This window comes from Erpetoichthys calabaricus, chromosome 12 (assembly GCF_900747795.2).
Source record: "Erpetoichthys calabaricus chromosome 12, fErpCal1.3, whole genome shotgun sequence".
NCBI lineage: Eukaryota > Metazoa > Chordata > Cladistia > Polypteriformes > Polypteridae > Erpetoichthys > Erpetoichthys calabaricus.
In genome coordinates, this window is record NC_041405.2 from 131,590,646 (window position 1) to 131,614,077 (window position 23,432).

General features: G+C 36.3%; 1 protein-coding gene across 2 annotated transcripts in view; it reads right to left on the reverse strand.

Moving 5' to 3' along the window:
- bsg (basigin) overlaps nt 1–22,734 on the reverse strand; it is a 32,297-nt gene extending 9,563 nt beyond the window's left edge. Inside the window, exons 1-7 of one of the 2 annotated variants that reach the window (XM_028816227.2) lie at nt 22,489–22,734; nt 10,392–10,554; nt 8,506–8,585; nt 8,187–8,311; nt 7,475–7,754; nt 1,741–1,765; nt 132–205 (exon numbers count right to left, since the gene is read on the reverse strand). In XM_028816227.2, the coding sequence (XP_028672060.1) occupies nt 145–205; nt 1,741–1,765; nt 7,475–7,754; nt 8,187–8,311; nt 8,506–8,585; nt 10,392–10,554; nt 22,489–22,552 (798 nt within the window). In that variant the 5' untranslated portion in view covers nt 22,553–22,734 and the 3' untranslated portion in view covers nt 132–144. Of the gene's footprint in view, nt 1–131; nt 206–1,740; nt 1,766–7,474; nt 7,755–8,186; nt 8,312–8,505; nt 8,586–10,391; nt 10,555–11,254; nt 11,660–22,488 lie in introns of those variants that run through there. The other variant, XM_051934675.1, reaches the window with a different exon arrangement.
- Nucleotides 22,735–23,432: the final 698 nt, after the last annotated feature.

The following is a 23,432-nucleotide window of genomic DNA, read 5'->3' on the forward strand; positions in this document are numbered from 1 at the left end:
TTTTTTGCTCAAACATTTCTCCTCAAAGTCTCTGCACTTGTTCACTTCTTTTGCCAATTTCACTCTGTTGGCATAGAATAGGAATGGAAACTACACAAAGGCCAAGAGTAGCCTATGGTATGCATGCTGACCTTGACACCGCTTTTAGTTCGAATTCCTCTGCCTGATATTTTTGTCCTTGTGGTTAACTGCAGCATTACTCTTCCTGTAATGTTTAGGGAGAGAAAAAAAAAAAAAATTAGCAACAACCACATAAAGTAAATAACACTTTATAAATTACACTGCTGGAGAATGAATATAGAATTGAAGTACTGTACAGTCAAAAAATGAGACTTCAGGGTATTAGGTCCTTTAATCAGTAAAGCTGGAAAAAAAAATCCGCAATAACTCAAATTGTATCAATGCTGCTAAAGTGTAATGGCAAGCGGGATTACTTTGTGGTTTGGATTATTCAAAAACAAACAGATGACAAATGGGATAACAGAGTAGAACCAAACAATGGCCACTTCATGGCCCAACAATTCATGTGTTTACATGCACACAAAACTGGGTTAAGATGAATAACCCGGTTAAAGCAGAAACCTGGTTTCTTAAATAATTTCTGCAGTTACATGCGCAAGTAATCTTCTGGAGTTCTCCATTGGCAAAACTCTCCAAAGTCATTACACTACACAAAGTGTTAAATATCATCAGCTACTGTGAATCTGAAAATAAACATGACACCTTTATTAAATTTTCTTGTGCTTTAGAAATATATTGACACTCTATAGGGTTCTGCGAGTGGTTTGCATGCTGCAAACTTTTTTTAACATGGCTGTGTGATTGAGCCCTGAAAAGGACCCAGCAAGTGTACTTCTTGCTTTATACCCAGTGCTACTGGAACAACAATGCAGGTATTTTTACTTTAGTAAAATCAGTAGTAATCCGACTACTTAGCGCATGTTACTTTTAAAAAAGTTATCCTACTGCTCTTGAGATTGTGTTGCAGAGTTTAGCTCTCTATGTTCAGCTCATCAACATAAATTTAACAATTTACAAAATATTAAGACAAAATTTTTTTCATCCAGGAGAAGGAAATGTGTTTGCCCAAACTGTTGCCTCTGGAAATGTATTTTGTGGACACTGCTAACAGAAGCTAAGTGTTCCTGAAGAAAATACATGCGTAGGCTGACAGTACATCAGACATGCGCAAACTACAAAAGCCTTAACAGTAATCCGGTTATGGGTTTACACGGCCATATAACTGGATTATTCGTGGAGAAATCTACCTCTATTAACTTGGTTTCAAAAAGGCCAATAACCAGCTTTCTCGAATCCGAATGAGGGTTTGCGCTGCATTTTAGAAAATCGGGTTTCAGTGAATAAAATCGGGTCATTGAAGCACATGTAAAAGCGCTAAATGTGTGTTGATTGTTCCCATCTGTGTGATGCTTTCTAGCTGGCACCACTTTTGGGCTGCAAAAAAATGCAGTTTTAAAGAACACCATTTCAATAAATTGCAAAGAATAAATGATTCCATATTCATAACTATCAATCATTGGACTATATTTTCATTGTCCCTTTAAAAAGCTGTGTGGGATGTCTGCCACTTCAGACAGTTCATGTAAGCTATATTTTGACCTTGTTCAATTAAGTAAAAATATCCTACCTTTTTAAAAAAATTATGATCTATTTGAATAAAATTACATTTGAATGCCAGTAGTTCAAGCAAGAAAAACACAAAAAGCTGAGCAAACTTACAGTGGGGCAGATCCTGAGTCATCATCTGAAAAGTAAAAGTAGATAAAAGGAAATAAGAGAATTTAAAGTTTTAAAGGGAAAGACTGACAAAACATTTTATCATACAATGAAATGCCCAAAAAAATTACAGCGAGAGTTAGCAAACCTAAATAATCTATCTAAAGACTGCAAATAGAATCGGCATACTTAAAATCTGCAGTACAAACCCAGAATACAATTTATCATTGTAAGTAAGTGTCACTCATTACATGCACAGGATTAAATCATTGACAAAAAGGGCCTTGCGTATCTTGGGCAGTCTCATTCTGTAAAAACTGCAACTGTTATTCGTAGAACATAACTTGTGCTTTGATATCTATTTCTAAAAGAACTGCAGGTGAAGTAAATACAACATTCTATAACTATTACTGTATAGTTTAAGAATTCTGTATTGATTTGGTGAAAGTTTTTTTTTTTTTTTTTTTTAACTCATGTGGTTTATATGTGAAGAAATGTTTCATATCACAAATTCAAAAACCTGGCCAAAATTCTCAAACTAGAACAGTTTTCACTGTTAAATTGTATTTCATAATCAGAGATAAAAAACAAAAAAAACATTCTTTTAAATCGGCAGGATTATGTAGAGAAGATATACCTTAAAATGTATGCAGAAATGAGTTAAAAAGAGTAAAATCTGATTCACAGCCAAGAAAAGCTGAGGCTAAACTGTTTGTTTTCACTTTTGTACATAAACAGAGGGACAAAACATTTAACATGTAAAAGCCAAGATACAAGTCAAGCACTGAGTTTTCATAACCAAGACATCAACAGGACTTAAGCAGTCATTAAAATACTTGGATTGTACTGCTTAGAAAGCAGACATGCATACACAGCATTGGTTATGAGGCTTAACATGCAAAATTAACCTGCTCATTCCAAAACAGCATAATAAAAAGCAGGTGATGTTGCATAACCCTCACATCTTTGTAGTACAAATAAAGTCTGCATCTATGGACTTCATGTCAGACTTCAATGCCCTTTCACTGGTAAAACAGACTTCAGCTTTGCTCATACTCATTTACACATGATCAATTTAAAACAACAAATACCATCCAAATTATCCATACAAGACCCCAAATAGATTGAAGCAGACCAGTGAAAGAACAGGTGTTTATATTACATATGCATATAAAAATGCTTTTTCCCTTGCAAACCCCTTTTGCATATATGCACAAACAATCTGAAAAGTTTTAATCTACAGATTAAGGCAATAACCACTTCAGTCTGACATGCAGGTCTGTTCACTTACCAAAATATTAAAGCAGCAGGAAAATAATGAGAAAAAAAATCCTAAGAGGTTACAATTTAAATAAACATTTCAAAAATAAAACTAATAAAATAAATGGGTTTGGGGAAAAATACTAGGTATTGAAAAAATAAGGATATTTATGAGCTTGCCTGAACACAACTGATCTGGGCACATTAGATAGCGGAGTAGTAAATGATTTTTTTTAAAAAAGTTTAAATTCACCAAACAACCTTTCAAAGGTCAAACCATGAAAAGTGCAAAGATCAGGCACAAGTCTTTTAAAAAGCAGTTAAACTGTAACCTAAATCAATATTAATCTTTAAATATATGGATTTCATTAAGGTGCATTTTTCAAAGATCAGCAGAACTGGATTGTATGATCTTAAAACCAATTATCAATAGCACTTACATAATCTATTAAATATCACATACAAGGTTGACAAGATAGATAAAGTTGTTGAGAATCAAAAACTCTGAAGGTTTCAAAGATTTTTAATTGAGAAAAAAAAAAACACACACGCCTATATTTATCTTGTATATACACAAAGCTGTAGTAAAAAATAAAATCTGAAAAAATCATTCACATAAAAATACTTATCAAAATAAAGTATAACAGCTGTCATTTTAGATCCCAGATTTGCAAAAAAAAGTATTGAAATTGTCAAGGTATATAAAACTTAATGCTTACTCATTCACCTATCTGAAATGCACCACTATTTAAATTATTTTAAAAGACACTTAATACAACCCCCATGAGCATCTCCTGAACATACATTTCAAGACTGTATAAATGTAATATGCTCACAGACATAGCAGCACAAATGTTAGTTAAAGTCAGTATGGGTAAGGAAGGGGGAAGCTTCACTGCGAAGAGTCAAGACTATCAATTTGTTTTTTTTATAGAAAGACCCCATTCACACTTAGACCTCACTTTGCCCTAACCCTATGGCTCCAAAGCTGGCCTAGGTGTAAAGAGGCAAATGCGTACAATGTATGTGAGGCATCTAAACCATCAGAACGTTTGAACCATGCCATCCATTTGATTTTAAGGAAAAAAAAATTCTCCAACTACAAATGGTCATTTTATCAGTTTCTGCTTTCAAATTAAGAAATAATTCAACCAGATTTTCAAGTCCTGTTAGTGCATTCTTATACACACATTGCAATAAAATTTGGCAATGATATACACTATAGGAATTTAACAAGTTAATGCTTCTGAGAAACTTATCTTTATTTAGTTTTAAAATTGCAAAATGAAAGGTGAAGCGCCAGCATCCTCTGGATGCAGCATTTCCTAAGGAAGACCGGCTACGGACAACAAGGCTCAAGTTAGAGAGTTCATGTGAAAACGTGCGACAGCAAAAAAACTGTCGTCTTTGGGGGAGGAGAATATAGTAAACCTTGAAAAATCTGGGACTTCTTACTAGTAAGGAATAAAGATGTCCTAACACATGCAAAGTCACTGCAGTATGTTTATATACCCTTCTTCTTAAGTATCAACATGCCTAAGGAAACTTAGGATGAACTTCAGGATAAAATGAACAACTAAGGCTATGTCAGCACTACTATGTTTTCATCTAAAATGGCACTTATAAGCAAAAACTATCATATTAGCACTTTTATATAAATTTACGAAATTATTTCTGACCACACTAAAATGGCCATTCACCTATACTAGTGCTTGTTAGGCTGCCAATCCATGGGATTTATGAAAAATTACCAACAGTACATATGCCTTTTGAACATTTATGCAGCATTTGACCAATCGGAGATATTGAAATAGAGGTATTGTAATAAGCAGGATTCAATTAGGGAAAGACCACCTGATAACCACAAAACAATAGTGTGATTACAGTCTGCATTTTCACCCAGCCACACTGCAATGACGAGGCTGCATTTTATGAAATATAATACGTTGGAAGGTGGCATCTACGATTAAAAACGGCACAGTAGTGTGGTGAAAGACTAAAACAGAGCCCACTGTCTGCATTTTTAAATGAAAATGTAGTAGTGTGGACAGAGACTAAATTAGGGTGAACGGCTTAACAATAGGCCTGGTGGACAATATATTTCCTAATATATAATACTAAATGTTCAATGTATTAAACACTTTCCTGGGTGTAATGTCAACACACCTAAAGTCACGTGGAAATATAAGCACATTTCATGGAAATTTACTTTTTCCAATATATTTGAACAGGAAAAACAACTTATTTCTTGTATAGCCCAAAATCACAGAGTGACGCAATGGGCTTTAAAAGGCCATGTTTTTTTTGACAACACCCAACTCTTGACTCCCTAAGAAAACTCCCAAAAACATATATAAACTCTTGGGAAAGGCAATTCCGAGGGAAATCCCTTTCCAGTTAAGGCTGGGCTTAAAATGGGTGTCAAAAAAAAAAAAAAAAAAAAAAAAAGGGAGCAAATACAATACACAAAGCAGAAAAGAAAGCCTATTGGGGGGAAAAGTAAGCACAACCTTGGCCTTAAACGCTGGTACTACAGTCTTTTGTAGGGATATTTGAACAACATTTGACCAATCTTCCATGAAAAAAATCCTTTGGTTACAGTATGCTTATTGGTTTTCATGCATGTACTGCCTACTTCAAATCCTCCCACAGCATTTCATTAAGATTCAAATAAGGGCTTTGATTAGGTTAGCCCATAACCCCCAGTTTCTTCTTTTTGAACCATTCCTTATTATGGAGTCTAAAGGTCAACTTCAGGACAGATGGCCCGATATTCTCCGCAAGCACACTTTGGTATGATGCAGAATTGATAGTTGACAACTGCAAGCATCCCAAGCTGAGGTAGCAAAACCACCACAAACCATAACAGTTCTACCACCATACATAACAGTTTGCATAAGATTCTTCCCCTGAAATGCTGTTTTTGGTTTATTCCAGAGATGCTTACTGTTATTGAGGCCAAACCACTTTACTATTGTTTCATCTATCCAGAACAAACTGTTCCAGAAGGTCTGGTCTTTGCCTCAGTGTTCAATGGCAATCTGTTGTCTTGCTTTTTCCTGGCATATTTCACATGCAGGTCAAATTAGTGCAAGCCCTTACCAGACTCCTAAGCGTTCACTGCCTTCTTTCTGAGAGCCTTTTGATTTTGGCATAATGACGCCACACATGTCAACAGCAAATAGAACACTAGACCTTAGTCTTATGTAAACCACAAATATCAGGTTACATCTGCATACTCTCCAAGAAGTTCTACTCACTGGCATCTAATATGAAATATCAGATTCTACTTTTATAAATTTTAAGTAGTAATAAATGTAGGGGTGTACATACTTTTTTTTTTTTTTTTTTTTTAATTTAGATTATGAAAAAAAATATATAATTGACTTCGTATTATGTATCATTTGTTCAAGTATATCACCTCTCTCTCTACATACTGTTTGCATGAAAAAGTATTATATGCCAGTTCACATATGTTGAAAAAGTCAATTTCCATTAGATGCATTTACTTTTTTTACATAACTGTAAAGGTTTGCACTAGTGAGGAGGGGAGGAGAGTAGTGGGAAAGTAGCATAAACACTACTGTTAGCATTTTCCAGACTGAAATCTGAAAGATTTTCAGCTGCAGTTTCTCAAAATGAAACCATCACCAGCACAACCTTCCATGGTTTCAAAGGTATCAATGCATAACATTTTAAGAGGAACTTTAGGAGGTGAACTCGATAAAGACCTTTGTTGTTTCCTTACTCCCAACAATCACTTTTTTTCCCCACTACACACTAAATTCAGAACAACCACTAGCGTGTGAACGGTTTTTTTTGGGCTACCCAGAAACAGCTTTTAATTAAAAAGTCTACAAATACTCATTTACCTATTTTGAAAAAGGCATAATATGAATGGGGCAAGTTTGAAGAGGGTCTTCAAAATGAACAGTAAATATGACTTTAGTTTTATACTTAACAGGTTAAATAAGTCAATGCTGCTCTTCATTTGTTTATTAATATTGCTCTCAATGTTATTTTCCACCTAAATAAATAAAATGGGAAGGGGTGGGGGGGGTGGGACAAAAAAAACAAAACAAAAAAAAAACAAACACACACACAATCCCAACACAGCCTACCAAATGCTGTGTTATAGAAGGCGACTTCTACTGCACCCACCACAGGACCAGGGAACAATAGCTTGAACTCTCCAAAAGTTGTCTTCCCACTCAAGCGTAAGAAAAATAAGCACTAACCAGAAGCTAAACACTTTTAGACTACCAAGCAATACCACATGCAGTCCAAAATGCAGATTTGCTTCAAAGACAAATGCATTGTCGTCACAAATTCTTCGTGTTTAAAAATTCACTTAACCTAAATGACAAACTATTCTAATCAATTTCAAAAGCAGTATCCTAAATTGACATTTTAAAAAAAAAGGGAAACACACTATACACCCTACTGCATTCTTAAACATTTACTAAATTTAACATACCGTCAGCCAGTTCATCAGGCTTTCTCCTCTTTTCATAGATGAAGATAATGGTGACCAGAATGATGACCTCTGCAACAATTCCCAGGAAAGGCCAAAGTGCAGCCAGACGGCTACGCACACGCAGTTGTATCTTGGTACTACCTTTCCCACTTTCATTTTCTGCCTCACATGTGTATTCTTGTGCATCCTTCTCCATGTCAAGATTTGCAATAGTAAGTATAGACTTATTGCCAGAGTCAAGGAAGACATACTTCTCATCCGATTCATTACCAGAAATTACCTATTGGGGAAAAAAATATAATGAGGCAGAAAACACTCACCAGTACCTAAAGAATTTTTGATGTAAGAGATAGACACTTGTGATAGAAACTTTTCACAACAGAAACACATGACTACTTTAGTTATGGGATTTCTCTATTACTACACCTCTACTTCAGGACTCTGCTACTTAACTTTTAAACTAATGCGTGCGTGTCAAAGTCAGTACCACTCGTTAGTACTATGTGAAAGAAAGTCCACTGGGGTGGTGGACCACCTCACTACATACTGTACTAATAATGTTCAAATTATAAGCAAAAACCAGTGTCAAACAGTAGTTAATAATGAAATACTGAGTTGCCAATTGAAAAGTATTTTTCTCCAAAAGAATTTTTTTTTTTTTTTTTTTTAAACCACAGGATATAAACTTTTTAATGGTTGAGGCCATGTTTACCTTTCCATTCACTGACCAAGTCCACTTGAGTGCTGGAGGGTAACTATGCAATTCACATTTTAAATTAACTTTCTCATTTTCATCTGCATGTTCTGAAGGCTTATATGGCTTAACTTGAGGAGCCACTGGGTGGGTGAGAAAGAGGATAAACAAGAGGTTATGTAATATTTTAACCAATAAAGTGCAACAGGAGCAATTAAAAAGGTATAAGTAACCAGAACAATGGAAATGTATTCAGGTTTACAAAGAATCGGAAAAATGTATTGTGACTTGACAAGAGCAAATCAAAAACTACAGTACATTGACAGTATTAACTCACCTTTAACTTCGAGGACAGCAGATGATGATGGGGTAGTGCCAAACACACAAGTATAATTTCCCCAGTCTGTGCTTTTTATTCTTTAAAATAAAGTCAGATATTCAGTTAAAATAATCGTAACAACCAATATACAATGACCAGTTTGGCCTCTTCATCAATAATTAATATTAATAGAACATAACAGAACCAGGGTAAGCAAACTTGACTATACCACATAAAACTCTGAATGTCCAATTTCCATAAGACCGCTTAATGAATGAGCTTTAAGTTAAAAATAATGTGCTGATTTTGGGAACCATGAAAACTGATAGGCAAACATTGTATTGTTTTAGAATAAATTGAAGGTATTTGGGTTTTCTTAAACAGCAACCCCAAAGAGGTAAATTAATAAAATGCAAAACCATTTCAAACCCAACAGTACTGGTAAAATAAATAGGGTGTGAAGTAATCCAATGAAAAGTTCTTTATTGACATTTCATTTCAAGTGAATTTATTAAATAAAGGTATGATTAAAAAGCAGGAAAGAACATTGACTTTACATATTTCCTGGAATATGCTGAAACTAAAAACAAGTGCGTAGTGTTGAATTTCAGAATACTTTTGATATTGCTGTGCAACATTGATAGGAGCATAGAAAAATGAGGCCATTAGAAGTTTGACACAAAAAGCTGTTTAAGCTAGCAGGTGTAAGAAAGACAAGAGCATGAAAAGATATGCATAATCCTAAAAAAAGTCCTGAAAAAAGTATCCTTTTGCAAAAACATCTGGTCTAAAATAGTAAGAGGAGGATAGCAAACTTTATAATCAAGGCTCAGTATCAAAATTACTGCTGCGGTCTTAAAGAAAAAAATTCACTTTTACCAATACAGGAAAATTTCTACAAATTTTAATTTTTTCACAAATATCAAGTATTGTAACCATACTATAAATTCTACCAGTATAACTATTTCTATGTAATTCAGCACAGTAAATTTGACATCATGCTTATCACACAATAAAAACTGAAAAATGATCAGATTAACATATTTGATCTCATTGATAACTGTTCAGTACTGAATTTAGGAAGAAACAGTGATAAAATAATGTTATGTTGATTTACTGTCAATCCTGACCAAGGGTTATGGAAGCAAAACTATTTCCATCAAGTACCATGAGGCCTCCTACATTTGTAAATGCAAATCCATTTTTAATTAGTAGGGCCCTATGATTTCAGTGACATGGGAAATAGGTACAACCATGGAATTAACACATAAAAGGAAATTACAAACAAACGAGCATTAAAATGCTCAAAGTTTGGAGATGTGTTTAAGACAATTACAAACTTTATGGTTATTTTGAACATTTGAAGAAATTTGTCTTAGCATTACACAGATGATATGTACACAGTTTTTTTTTTTACCAAATGATATTCACAGAAACCCTGTTTTGCCTTTGTGAATATATGGATATGTCATGGCATGCAGAGCAACCAGTACTTGCATACCAATAAAAGTAATTATTTGGCTACCTGAATGGGACTAATGCTGAAAATATACTTCAATAATATCCAGAAAGCTATTAAACATAAGCTTAACTGCAAAATACAGGGCACAACATTCTAATGAGATTTCTGAATCAGGGCAACAGCTTATCGTCTATAGTGCACTTCAAACGAGTATCTTATATTTACTTCGTTTTTTTGCCACCTTCTGTAGAGCTCACTCAAAATTGGAAAGTTGCAAGACAGCACTGCCAGAAAGCATTTGCAGTCATCAAAATAAGCTAAATAACAACTCCAACTTAAACCAAACCAAATCAAATTAAGACCATCAGAATGTAAGGACTTAGTTTGGAGAATGCAGATACATTAAGTTACAAATTACATAGCTTTGTTTTTGTATACATACATGTAAGTTAAGAAGGTACTGCTGTTTGTTTTTACATTGCTTTCCAGTGACTTGTCATTTTTCATCCAGTAGTTTCCGCTCAAACCTATGGCTGGGTCAGTCAGGTTACATGTCAATATTGTGGAGTTTCCCATCTGTACAATGTTGGTCGTGATCTCTGCAGCTAAGATTAAATGAAAAAGTAATATTTTACACAGCTAGAGAATATGATACCTAGAAAAAAAATATTCAGAAAACAATTTCCAAACTTAAAGGCTAAAAAAAAACTGTCCAAAAACAGGAAAAATACCATAGGGCAATTTCAATACATGTCAAAATTTAGTTTAAGACAAAAGACAAGAATTGGGGAAGACGACAAACGGGAAGTTACTGGAATATACATGTAGCTACCTATCCAGGTGTGGTGATAAGGGAGAAACATCTATAAATGTAGCACTTCCATTATGGCACAAAGAGACCACTTCAAAAGCTTAGAACAAGTGGTTAAGTACAAAAAATATATATAAAAAAAGTTAAGACTATGGCCAAATCTTTAAGGCATAATTTAAAACAATATCTGAAGTGGTCACTGAATACACATACACTGATGAAAAAAAGACTTTAGCAAGGCCAGGTAAGGGACACAGCCACACACTGCTTGAAGGAATGGATAAAATACTCAATTATAAACACGCAGCAAGAAAGATGCTTTTCAGATTGAGGCACACACCTAATGAGCCAAACACACTATACTATTCTACTTTCAAAAAAGACGGTCCACATGGAGGAGGTTTAGGGGGAGGTTTGAATTCAGACAACAAAAGTTAAGGCTACTAAAGTAGTGCACAGGGCAGAACAATAGGGTGCTTGGGCCTAGGACTCACAACTAAAGCTCCCCAGCACTCACGTTCAAAGATAATAATGTGCGCCTGTGAGCGGATCCACTTGATTTTGGGGCTTTTCTTCAAATCATTGCGATCAGGGTCATTGGACGCTCGGCACTCATATACACCTGAATCACCAAGTGTCAGGTTAGAGAAGTAAATGATACTGGTACCATGGGAGATATAAGTTGCATTGATTTTGACCCGCTCTTGCCTTGCACCATCAAACAGTTGTGTGAACGTCTCCTCTGGCTCATCACCCTCCATAAACCACCACTGTACCTCTGGAATTGGTTTTCCAACCACCTCACAGTGTAATTCAGCGCTGTCCTCTACAAGCTTCACCTGAGACAGTGGGGATTTGATGAACCCCACTAGAGCAGAGAACATGCAAAGAAGTTGTATAGATGCAAAAAGAAAAAAAAAAGTGCAATTGATAAATAGGGTTCATGTTAAAAGGAAACAAAGCAGAAGAGAAAGAAATTATAAAAACAAAGATTAGACAAGAGTAAGTACATAAAAATGACAAGAAAATTATTTCACAAAAAGCTGTGTTTTTGGTTAAGAACAAAACACCAATGAAGGATGCACCAGAGACAGGACAGAGGGGGCTTGTCTAATTTATAAGAAAAGCAAATATAACTGTTTAAAAGGGTATAAAAATTTGGTCCTAGAAGGCTGAAGTGACTTCATGCAGATAAAGTCAGACCATCAGGCTATAAGGAGACTACGCAATGTCCGAGAGCCACTAATTAAGCAATGATCAAGACAAAAAAGGTTCATTTACAAGGATGACCTCAACAGAAAGTAGTCACTGCTGCCTTCCAAGACTATCCTTGAAGTAGAATGACGAACACAATGGCTTCATATTTACAGCTATTACCTAGATATAAGCGGAAAAAAAAAAAAAAAAAAAAAAAAAAAATTCATATACAGTAATTTTTTAATCTTTTTATTCCTCAAGAAAAAAAAAAACATGGTTCATGCTACTCTCATAAAAACTGATGCACAAAATTTAGAAAATATACCAATATGTAAATCAAAAACTTCCTTTAAAACGTATACTAAAAGGTGAAAAGATCCAATTTTAAAGTATTAGGGGGCTTTGGCCCCTGCTCGCTTTGCTCGCCAACCCCCTTGTTTGGTTTTCCAGATACACACTTAAGATTTTTTTTCTTTGAATTGTTGCTATTTCATTAGTTTCACTTTTATTTCAGAACTTCTTTAAAAACAATATTTGCAATCTTTAGAGTCCGTTTTTGAAATTCTCTGACTTAAACTTCAAAGCCTTACAATATGTACATACTTCAGACATATCACCTATGTCCATATATTCGATCTCTATTCGCCTTTTTGTTATTTCTCCGAGTAATAATTTCTCTTTGTTTGTGCTAATGCGATGTTTACTTTTTGTTTTGACACTTTCGTTTTTTTCTGCTTTCATATTCTGTATCTTGCTCTGCATGTGTTTCGCGCCTATGTTTTTTTTAATCTTTTGAAATTTCCTTTAGTTTGTGCTAATACAATCTTTGCTATTTTTTTGGATACTGTAGTGACCTCTGCGTCTGGCTCAAAAAGTAAAAAAAAAAAAAAAAACCAGACAGACGTAGTAAAGTCTCACAAAACTTTTACTCGAACAATCAAGAAAAAGAACGCCGACTTCGTAACCCCAAACAGCTTTCTAGCACCCTCTCCAACCCCCTCCTCCCATCCTGCCCCCCCCCCACCGCATCAATCAATACCCCGCTGTCAGTCTTCCATGCTGTACTCCGCCCTCCCTCAATCAAACCTAACAGTCTCTCAAAAAAAAAAATAAAAATAAAAATAAAAAAAAAGGTTTCAACCTGGAAGGGACACTACAATACTTTCGAATTTTCCTGCTTTCATATTCTTTACCTTTCTCTGCAAGTGTATCGCACCTTTATTATTTTTTTTTTTTAGCCTTTCGAATTCCACTGCTTTCATAATCTCTCATCTGCTCTGCATGTGTATAGCGCCAACGTTTTTGAACGTCTTTATGAAGTTATACTTTGTCTTTTACTTCTGAGCCCGATTGGACGTGCTGAAATGATGGCCAACTGAAAGGTATGAACATGAAAAGTATGAGCATGTACAGCACTCAATATTTAGTTGGGGCTCCTTTGGCCTGGATTATTGCAGCAATGCGGCGTGGCATGGAGTCAGTCAGTCTGTGGCACTGCTCAGGTGTTATGAGAGCCCATGTTGCTCTGATAGTGGCCTTCAGCTCTTCTGAATTGTTGGATCTGGCGTATTGCATCTTTCTCTTCACAATACCCCATAGATTTTCTATGGGATTAAGGTCAGGCGAGTTTGCTGGCCAATCAAGAACAGGGATACCATGGTCCTTAAACCAGGTACTGGTAGCTTTGGCACTGTGTGCAGGTGCCAGGTCCTGTTGGAAAATGAAATCTGCAGCTCCATAAAGTTCGTCAGCAGCAGGAAGCATTAAGTGCTCTAAAACTTCCTGGTAGACGGCTGCGTTGACCTTGGACCTCAGAAAACACAATGTACCAACACCAGCAGATGACATGGTTTGGGGTGCCATCACTGACTGTGGAAACTTTACACTGGACCTCACGCAACGTGGATTCTGTGCCTCTCCTCTCTTCCTCCAGACTCTGGGACCTTGATTTCCAAAGGAAATGCAAAATTTACTTTCATCAGAGAAAATAACTTTGGACCACTCAGCAGCAGTCCAAAGGCGAGACGCTTCTGACGCGGTCTCTTGTTCAAGAGTGGCTTGACACAAGGAATGCGACAGCTGAAACCCATGTCTTGCATACGTCTGTGCGTGGTGGTTCTTGAAGCACTGACTCCAGCTGCAGTCCACTCTTTGTGAATCTCCCCCACATTTTTGAATGGGTTTTGTTTCACAATCCTCTCCAGGGTGCGGTTATCCCTATTGCTTGTACACTTTTTTCTACCACATCTTGTCCTTCCCTTAGCCTCTCTATTAATGTGCTTGGACACAGAGCTCTGTGAACAGCCAGCCTCTTTAGCAATGACCTTTTGTGTCTTGCCCTCCTTGTGCAAGGTGTCAATGGTCGTCTTTTGGACAACTGTCAAGTCAGCAGTCTTCCCCATGATTGTGTAGCCTACAGAACTAGACAGAGACCATTTAAAGGCTTTTGCAGGTGTTTTGAGTTAATTAGCTGATTAGAGTGTGGCACCAGGTGTCTTCACTATTGAACCTTTTCACAATATTCTAGTTTTCCGAGATACTGAATTTGGGACTTTCATTAGTTGTCAGTAATAATCATCAACATTAAAAGAAATAAACATTTGAAATACATCAGGCTGTGTGTAATGAATGAATCTAATATACAAGTTTCACTTTTTGAATGGAATTACTGAAATAAATAAACTTTGTCATGATATTCTAATTTTATGACCAGCACCTGTATAACAAAAGGCTGAGCAGGCAATTTTTTCCTTTGGTGACTTTTTTTATGTAATTATATCTATCCATCCATCTAATCTCTTTCATATATTCTATAACTGTGATGGCCAATGTGTTATTTCTATGCTGTGGTGTGCTGGACTGGTAACATCACTACTAGAGAGGCCCATTAAATTAAACTAATTAAAACAGCAGGTGGTGTTCTAGGATTCACTTCGGACACCCTGGAAGTAGAAGCAAACGAGAGAATTAAAACCCCAATCGAGTGTCATTATGACCAATGCTGAACATCCCCTCTCTTGACAAACTGAGAACTTTCAGCCAACAAATTATTCAGAGAAGTGTATCAAGAAACACTTACTGGGGCTTCTTCATACCAAGAGCAATACATCTGTAGTATGACTCATTGTGACTGTAAAGGAGTACTAAAATATTTACTTCAGTATCGATATCAGCATTTGGAACTCCATACTGGTGGTAAAAACAGTGTGGAAGCAAATAATGGTTAACTCCAAGATGTACTTTCAACTTTTGAACTAATTAAGTTTTAAACTGTATCTCCCAGCAGCACACTTTTTTCTACATAGAGAACAACAAACATCTCTCTTCTTTCACTATTATCTACAACTATGGTAACAGTGACTAGCGGGGCTGAGAACTCAAACAACATTTCCAAGCTATACCAAAACAATTTAAGGAACGTATCCCTTAATAATCTTAGGGAACAATGGAGAAAATGCATCTAAATTAAAATCTAATTCAGCCATTTACAATACAGCCTAGTTTAATACGTGCCAAGTAGGTCAAAATTAAACGAAAATTGTTCCCTGATCTAACATCTTCTCAAAAATGGTCTAAAACATGCCCAGAAGAAGATCTAAATTGTTAAGTTATATTATTGTGGATTGGCATTGATGTTCCCAAAACGTGACCTATCATAAAAAAAATTCTGGGTAATGCGCTCTCATCTCGGTCTGACGTACCCAAATTTAAACAAATCACTCCTAACATTGAGCTTTGAGAGCAATACTTGAGAAATGCAAGATAAGATACAATTGTGTTATGAAAAAAGTATTTGCAATATCCTATACCGCATTGCTTGTGCATAGGCATTTTTTTTTTTTTTTTTTTTAAATGGAAGTTTCCCTGTCCACACACTATAATTCAACTAAATGAGAAGAAAAAAAAAAAAAAAAAAACTAAATTTTCTTAACAAGGAATAGAACCGAGGATCTGTTTTTTTTCCCCCCCAAAACTTAGCAAGAACTCATTATTGTAATCCTAAAGTAAAACATGTCTATCCTGTGCTCAATTTATTTTAGTTGTTGCTTTATTCAATAAAAAGAATTTTTGGACAGGGCTCTCTAGTCACATAGTTATGTTGTTTGGGTTGGGGTTGAGTTTCACATTTCTAGCGTTGCTACCAAAGCATACTACAGTACTGTGTTATTTCCATATGTTAGACTAGGCCATGTTTCATTATTTTTAGGTTTCCAAATAAAATGAATTGAGTAATGCATAAATATTAAGTTAAAAAAATATGTAGGAATGATCAATTTATGAACAAGAGACAATACAATGCCAGCAGAAATTAAGAGACACGGAGGTCAAAGTAGTGGGTACTTACAAAAAAAAAAAAAAAAAAAATTCTGAAACTTTTTATATGCTACTCACTACTCATTCTTCCAATTGTCTGATTAAAGTAAAATAAGGGGGTACTATAAGGATGATTAGATTACTTATAACACACTCACTGTGAACAAGTGGTGAAGTAAAATTGCAGAAATATGTACAATTGCGATTATTTAGGTCCAAATAAGAATAAAAAAAAAAACCACTTAATCCTGAGGGACCAAGTACAAATAAGAGTATCTGATAATTCAGTCTAGTACACTTCTAAACAGTAAAAACAAAATGCAGATCATTAAAATGGCCACAACACAGACAAGGAGATCTAGTGCTGCAGACTGATGAGACTGCATGCAGAATCATTACAGAAAACAATTACCCATTTGTAATGATCAGAACTCAAAATGTTACTGTCCAGAAAATAGATGTACTCTTCTAAAAAGGCTGTAGTCACAACAAACTTGGTATTAAGAAATAAATGCCCAGGGCACAAACCAACATGTGACCTTTAATCAGTCGACACAGCAAATTCACACAAGGTCACCTTCATTCCAGTACACTGCTAACAAAGTATCATTTCTCATCGCTTTGAAAACCTTAACACTATGACAAACAGTCCTGGCATTTAACGATTCATTTGTAAATGATTCCAACAATAGTAGCAAGATCCAGGGAAAAGGTGCTTAATTGCTCAACTTCAGAAATGTAAAAAGTGGGTATATGGCCTTCAGGTATGTAACAGAAATCTAAAGGGGGATATTTGACAAATGTATTAATACACTTAATCTGACTTTTGTAGGAGAGAACAAATCTCCAACACAGCCAATTTCCCAATCAGCTTTTGAAAAACACAAAACGCAAGTACTGCAATGGAACACTGTTTTTTTGCTACCTGTCTAGATTATATAACTAGATTTAGCATTAAAAAAGGAAAGTTGCTAAACAGACGGTAAAGAAATAGACAAAAAAATATTTCATAATTTGTAATCTTCTTGGCCCACTGCAATGCAAAGAACAAGCACTATATTAAATAATAAAGGCATGCTATACTACAGGATTGCAGAATTCAGTTTTCAATGAAAACAGCAGAGAGTAAACTAAGATGTGCGTATTAAGAACGATATAAGCAGGACATATACCTGTACACCAATGAAAAGAGCCTGCCAACAAAATTTTGTTAAGGTAGTAATCTCAATCCAATTATTCATTTCTTGTAAAGTTTACAACCTTATATTAACCTAGGAATTTAAAAGCCAATTGTAATGTATTGCACAATATATTTTTAATTGATTGTTGTCTGCAAAAGGCAAACTTAATTATGTCTGACATGACATGACTCCTGCACCCATTACATGACAAAACAGCTCAGGATCCTGGTGGGCAACCAACCAGCTAAACATGTGGCCCAGTCCCACCCTCCGGAAATTACCATCTATCTGCCCCAGCCAGGTATTATGTGGGTGTCCCCTTGGCCTGGTCCAGCTGCTCAGGTCCTCAACAATGAGGATCCTGTGAGCCAGATCACCCACTGGGAATTGTGCCACATGGTCGTAGTGTCATAACTGAGGCGCCCTCACAATGCAGGTAATGTGCCTCATTCAGAACTCCGAGAAACCACTCATTCGACACAAATTCAAACCAGCAGTACCCAAGAATTCTCCAAAGAGACACAGTACCTAAGGAGCCCACTCCGTTTCAGGTCACTGGATAGCACCTACAGTATGTCTTGCAAACACACAGTGTAACAAAACTGGAAGCACCAGGACTCTTAAAAACCTGGACCCTCCTGATATCAGGAGCGTCACATTCCCCTCATATTTTCCTATTAAGTCAGTAGACAGATTGGGAGGAGTCACCAGAGACATGAATGTCACTGCTGAGGTAAGTAAACCTCTAGATATGGTCGACACTCTCATCATAGACAGACATGCTACCAATGGCTATGCCCAGGAAGTATTTAAAGGTCTGGATCTTGGTTTTTATCCAGGACGCTTGTGAGTCCAGACACTCAGACTCTTCACTCAGTCTCTCGAGAGCCCCCGATCACAGCCTCCATTGATTCCATGAAGATCACAGCATAATCTGCAAAGTCAAGATAAGTGAAGCTTTCTTCACCAACAGAGAGTGCCACAGCCACTGAACACATGCCCAACACTCAGTCCATGCAAAGTCTCAACAGATTAGAAGCAAGTGCTTTTTAAAAAAAATAAAATGTTTTTGGAAAAATATTCCTGGGATAAAAGAAAAACTAGCCCTGAAAGACTTAAGACTTATGTATTGTGTGAACAACTGGATCACAAGGATGTGGCACTACATAAATGAAAACTGACAGATGAAAATCAGTAGTTTCCTCAGGTTTCAACAGAAACCCATAGCTGACGGATTTATTGAGAAGCCAAACTGCTATTGCTCAGAAATGGGGACTTGCAAGCAACGTGGTTATATGCATTAATAGTTCATGGAACACTGAGGCCACTAATTCATCCACCCCTGTTAAAGAACACTTCAGCCCTTTTCAAAATCTTGAAAGTTGATTTAGACCAGGATTCATTTGGCCAGGTTAATAACCTCCAGTTTTTTACTTTGCAACCATACTTGTGTGCATGTTTTGGGTCATTGTTCTGTTGTAGGATCCACAATCTTTTCTCTATATCTAGGTTTCTGACACTTGGTACAATTAACCCCTAAACAACAGGGTAACCTTCTGATGTAATGATTCTCTAAATATGTTTAAGAGGCTTGTACCAACAGCCACCCCAACATTACAGAACCACCACAATATCTGCCGTGTTGAGGTCCCCCCCCCTTCTGCTGAATTACTAAAGAGCTCTTTTGTGGTTTCATTTGCCCACAGAACATTTTCCCAAGAAGGATGTTAGTTTCTTTCGGCAGGTCTAAGTAAAGATCACTTGTGCCTTTTTATGCTGGTCTTTAAAACAGTGGAGACTCTTCCTGTCCTTTGCTCATAAAAAATTTTTCTGTGGGGCACACCGAAACCACCACCCCAGATCTCTCCGTGACAGCTTTTAAGCACTCCAAATATTCCTGAGGCATTTTTCCCCCCACTGTCTTTACCAATGTTCAAAGACTTGTTTGATCAATTTCTCTCTTCCTACCACATGTTAGGAGGTTATTGACTATTTCATGAGCACCAAATATCTTAACTGTGAAAACAGGATTGATTTGCACGCTTTCACATTTATGTCTCATGATAATTCCCCCCCACTAAATGGTCTCCAACAGCTGTCTTGTCTTTGTCAGTAAACAGGGAATAAAACTGACATTTAAGAATTAGGCATTTTTCATTGGGTAATTCATGTCCTGCAAACGCTTAATTTATCACAGACAAGCCCATTTTGACTGCAACGCAATCAAACTGATTGGAACCTTCCAAAAAAAAAAAAAAAAAAAAAAAAAAGATAATTGTGTCATAGTATAAACCTGAAAAGTCAGAAATCAAGTGTTCGCTAATGATTACTATTTAGAGGGGTCAATTATGAAATGATTTTCAAGAAATTTTTCACACATCGCTTTTTCATCTTGTTTGAGTTATAACATGCAAAACTATGGGAGAAATAAAAACATAAAATACTGTACAATGAAAGGTACTTGGAATAAATACCTTAAAAGTAGAAAAAGCCCAGTTAACAAAAGCAATCCTAATCAGCACCTCCCCAATAACTGTGAAAAAGGACAGACATAGCAGGTGGTGTTAAACAAATTTAATGAACAAAGCTCACTTCAGGTCCAGCCTTAAAGGTCCTTGTTATACTTCATAAAACCTAAAACTGTGGTTTACTTTTGTAAGGCATTGGGGATAAATGTGTATTGTTTCCACAGCTTTGAACGCTTAGAAGTACATACTATAATACTAGTCCTAAATCACTTAATTCCCTTATTTAATCCCTTAAATGATTATGGACTGTTTAACAAAAATGCAAATCACAGTTGTTTAGAGAGAATGGATTCATTCTAGATTAGAGAGAGCAATTTACTTACTTACACCCCCAACACCCTGTATCCTTTACATACAGAATACTTGTTCTTGAACAAAATCAGTAGAAAAAGAAAATCCTTACTTCGACAACCCTAGATTACCATTTCTCTATTTAGAAAGCATATATGCATCTGTTGCGATCCTTCAGCTTTACAATACTAGAAATAGCTAAAACCCTTTAGCCGATCATGGGAATACCTTCTTGACCACACAGGAAGATGACATAAGTTACCCTCGATTGGGTGGTGACAAGTGGCACACAAAACATAGTCCTGATATGATGGGGCGATTACATTATGCTTTTACACTCTGAAAATAATATTTTTTAAACATTGTAAAGAAAAAGAAAAAAAAAAAGTCTCAAACTGTGTACCCTACTTACACTGTACATGCTAAGGCCAGTCAAAAGGCAACAGTCTCAGTTCTCATCCAGGAATATACAGGTGGAAACCACTTTAGATATTAAATACAGGTTTTAAGTTAATAAGACAGACAGGTAAACAACATAATGTTTATATTTCATCAGGAAAAGACCACGATATGAAACTCAGCACCACCACCACTTTGTGGTAAGCAGATGACCAGATAGAGCCCCTGAAGATCGTGCATAGAACACCAATGTTGTGTGGTTCTAATGGCTTGGTGAAGAGGCCAATTAAATGAAGATTTCTCACATTCAGTTTTGGTATAAATAGTAGGCCGTCTTAACAAGCATAATGGATCAGTTGTCACAACCCTGCAGGAACAGGTCTCCAGAAGGCAAGCAAGTCTGTGTTTAAGTGTCAAAGGAATCTTATTACTACTTCACCAATGTGAGATTTAGCAGGTATATTAAATAACATCGACGCGGTTTCATCAGTGTACTTATAAACTTGGCAGTGTGGATTGCATAGGAGGTTTCTCAGCACATGGCTAACTGAACAAACGCTAATTAGGATAAACTAGATCAGACCAGTCCCTCCACAAACCCAGCAGCTCTCCTAAGGGAAATGCTACCAGGGCAAAGGTATGACGACTTATTTAGGTTAGATTATAAAACGAACAGCAGCAGGCAGTCCTACATTACAGAATAAATAAGGTAATGGGGAAAAACTGTGAAACTTCCATGACAATAACACTCATTTTCAGATTGCCTAGCAAGCTCTCAAATGACAAAATGGAACCAACGGTACTGAGAAACTTAATATATAACTCAATGGTTTATGAGGTACTCTTTAACACTTAAGAAAACATTAAAACACACACACACACACACACACACACACACACACACACACACACACACACACACACACACACCACACTCTAAGGTTACTGATCCACTATATTCTGTAGTATAAGTTTAATCTTTTTGCTCAAAATCAAATCCTTTCAGTCCAAAATGAGGTAAAAGCAGCAATATAGCAAAGAAAGTAATGCCAGTTGGGGCACCTACTAATGGAAAACGAACAGTATATATTAATCAAGTATAAACTTAATAACCTACGGTGCCAGAGTAGAAACCTGCGTGGGAAAACGATTAAATACTCGAGAACAGTAACACTAACACAAATATGCTATAAATAAAACATCTTTAATTACACCCATTCTTCAAAATGTGAGAACTTCTAATCCCTGTAATAAACAGCCTTAAACTCAAAAAGAAAACCGAATATTACCAAAAACACTACACCTACTAACCCAAGCAAATCCATCTTTAGGTTTTGCTGGACCTTCGTTATAACCACCGAGACGAGACCAAGACATCCATGTTAGTTAATAGGGCGATCGACCGACTGATCGGTCGATCGATCATCGACTGGGCGAACGAGAGACACACACACACACACACACACACACACACACACACACACACACAAATGACCCCTGACCTTTAGAGTATCGACCTCATACCGGACAATTTTAATCGTGGGTTACAACCGCTTTAAAATGTGCCACAAGACATTCTATAAAAAATGTTAATGTACATGTAAAATACAAGTATGAACGTTCGTACATAAGGGCCTATGGGCGAGTCTCACAGGCCTAAACAGGGCCAACACTAGTCACTCGACACGACATACTTTAAACAAAACAGGGCTCCATTATAACTGTTGTTTATTATACACATCTTTACAATTGATTTACCATAAAACTATCAAACAAATACTTTGTGTACATATAAAAGAAAATGAAAAAATAACCTACCTGTAAAAGAATGATAGCTAGGCAAACACATGATAATAGCAACGGAAAAACAGAGTAGAAACATGGTGACCGGTATGTTTTCGTCGGCTGTTAGTCTAAAACATAAACACAAATTTTCGTTATCTCTTTCAAATGTGCATCCACACCAAGAGCTCAAACGTCGCTGCCCATCAGCTGATAAGTAGCCCGAGCTTAACTGCTTGTCCTCTATTTGTTCCTCATGAGCACGCGCTTGCGCGCACAGGCAGGAAGGTACGTCCTCACACGGGCTGACGACAAAAGAGTCACGCTTACGTGCATTACGTAAAGCAGGAGATGGGCGTGTCCCTACGACGAGTGGAAATTTTACCCCGCACATCAGACCCTGTGGCCTGGTGGAGATGTTCTACTGTATACAAAACCCATTCTGAGGTCATGAAGGCAAGACTGCATTGTGGCCACATCTGTGCCATCTGAAAGAATTTTTTCGAAAACTGGGCAGATTATGTCAGACAGAAGAAATAGACTAAGCCCATCCAAGGTCCGGAAGCTTGTTTTTTTGAACGCAAACATGCCTTAAAGCAAGTCCTAAAAATATAGCCACAGTGTGTTATTTATTTTAAAGCTTATTTTTTGTATTTATTTTTAAAAAGCCTAGCTTGTAGTGCAGTATATATATATTTTAATATTGTGAGTTAATTTGTTAAGGTTATTAGGCCCCGTGGCTTTATTTTATTTATTTATTTTTTTCATTTAGGCCTATTTTTATTTAAGTTGTGTTTAATTCATTTGGGAATAGTTATCCTCTTTGCTTTAAAGCCTTTCTGGCACAAAAGTGTTATTTATTTTAAAGGTTATTTATTTTTGTTATTTTTTTAAAAGCCTAGCTTGTTGTGCAATTTTTTTGATATATTGTGATTTTTAAGTTAATTTGTTAAGGTTATTGGGCTCTGTGGCTTTAGTAT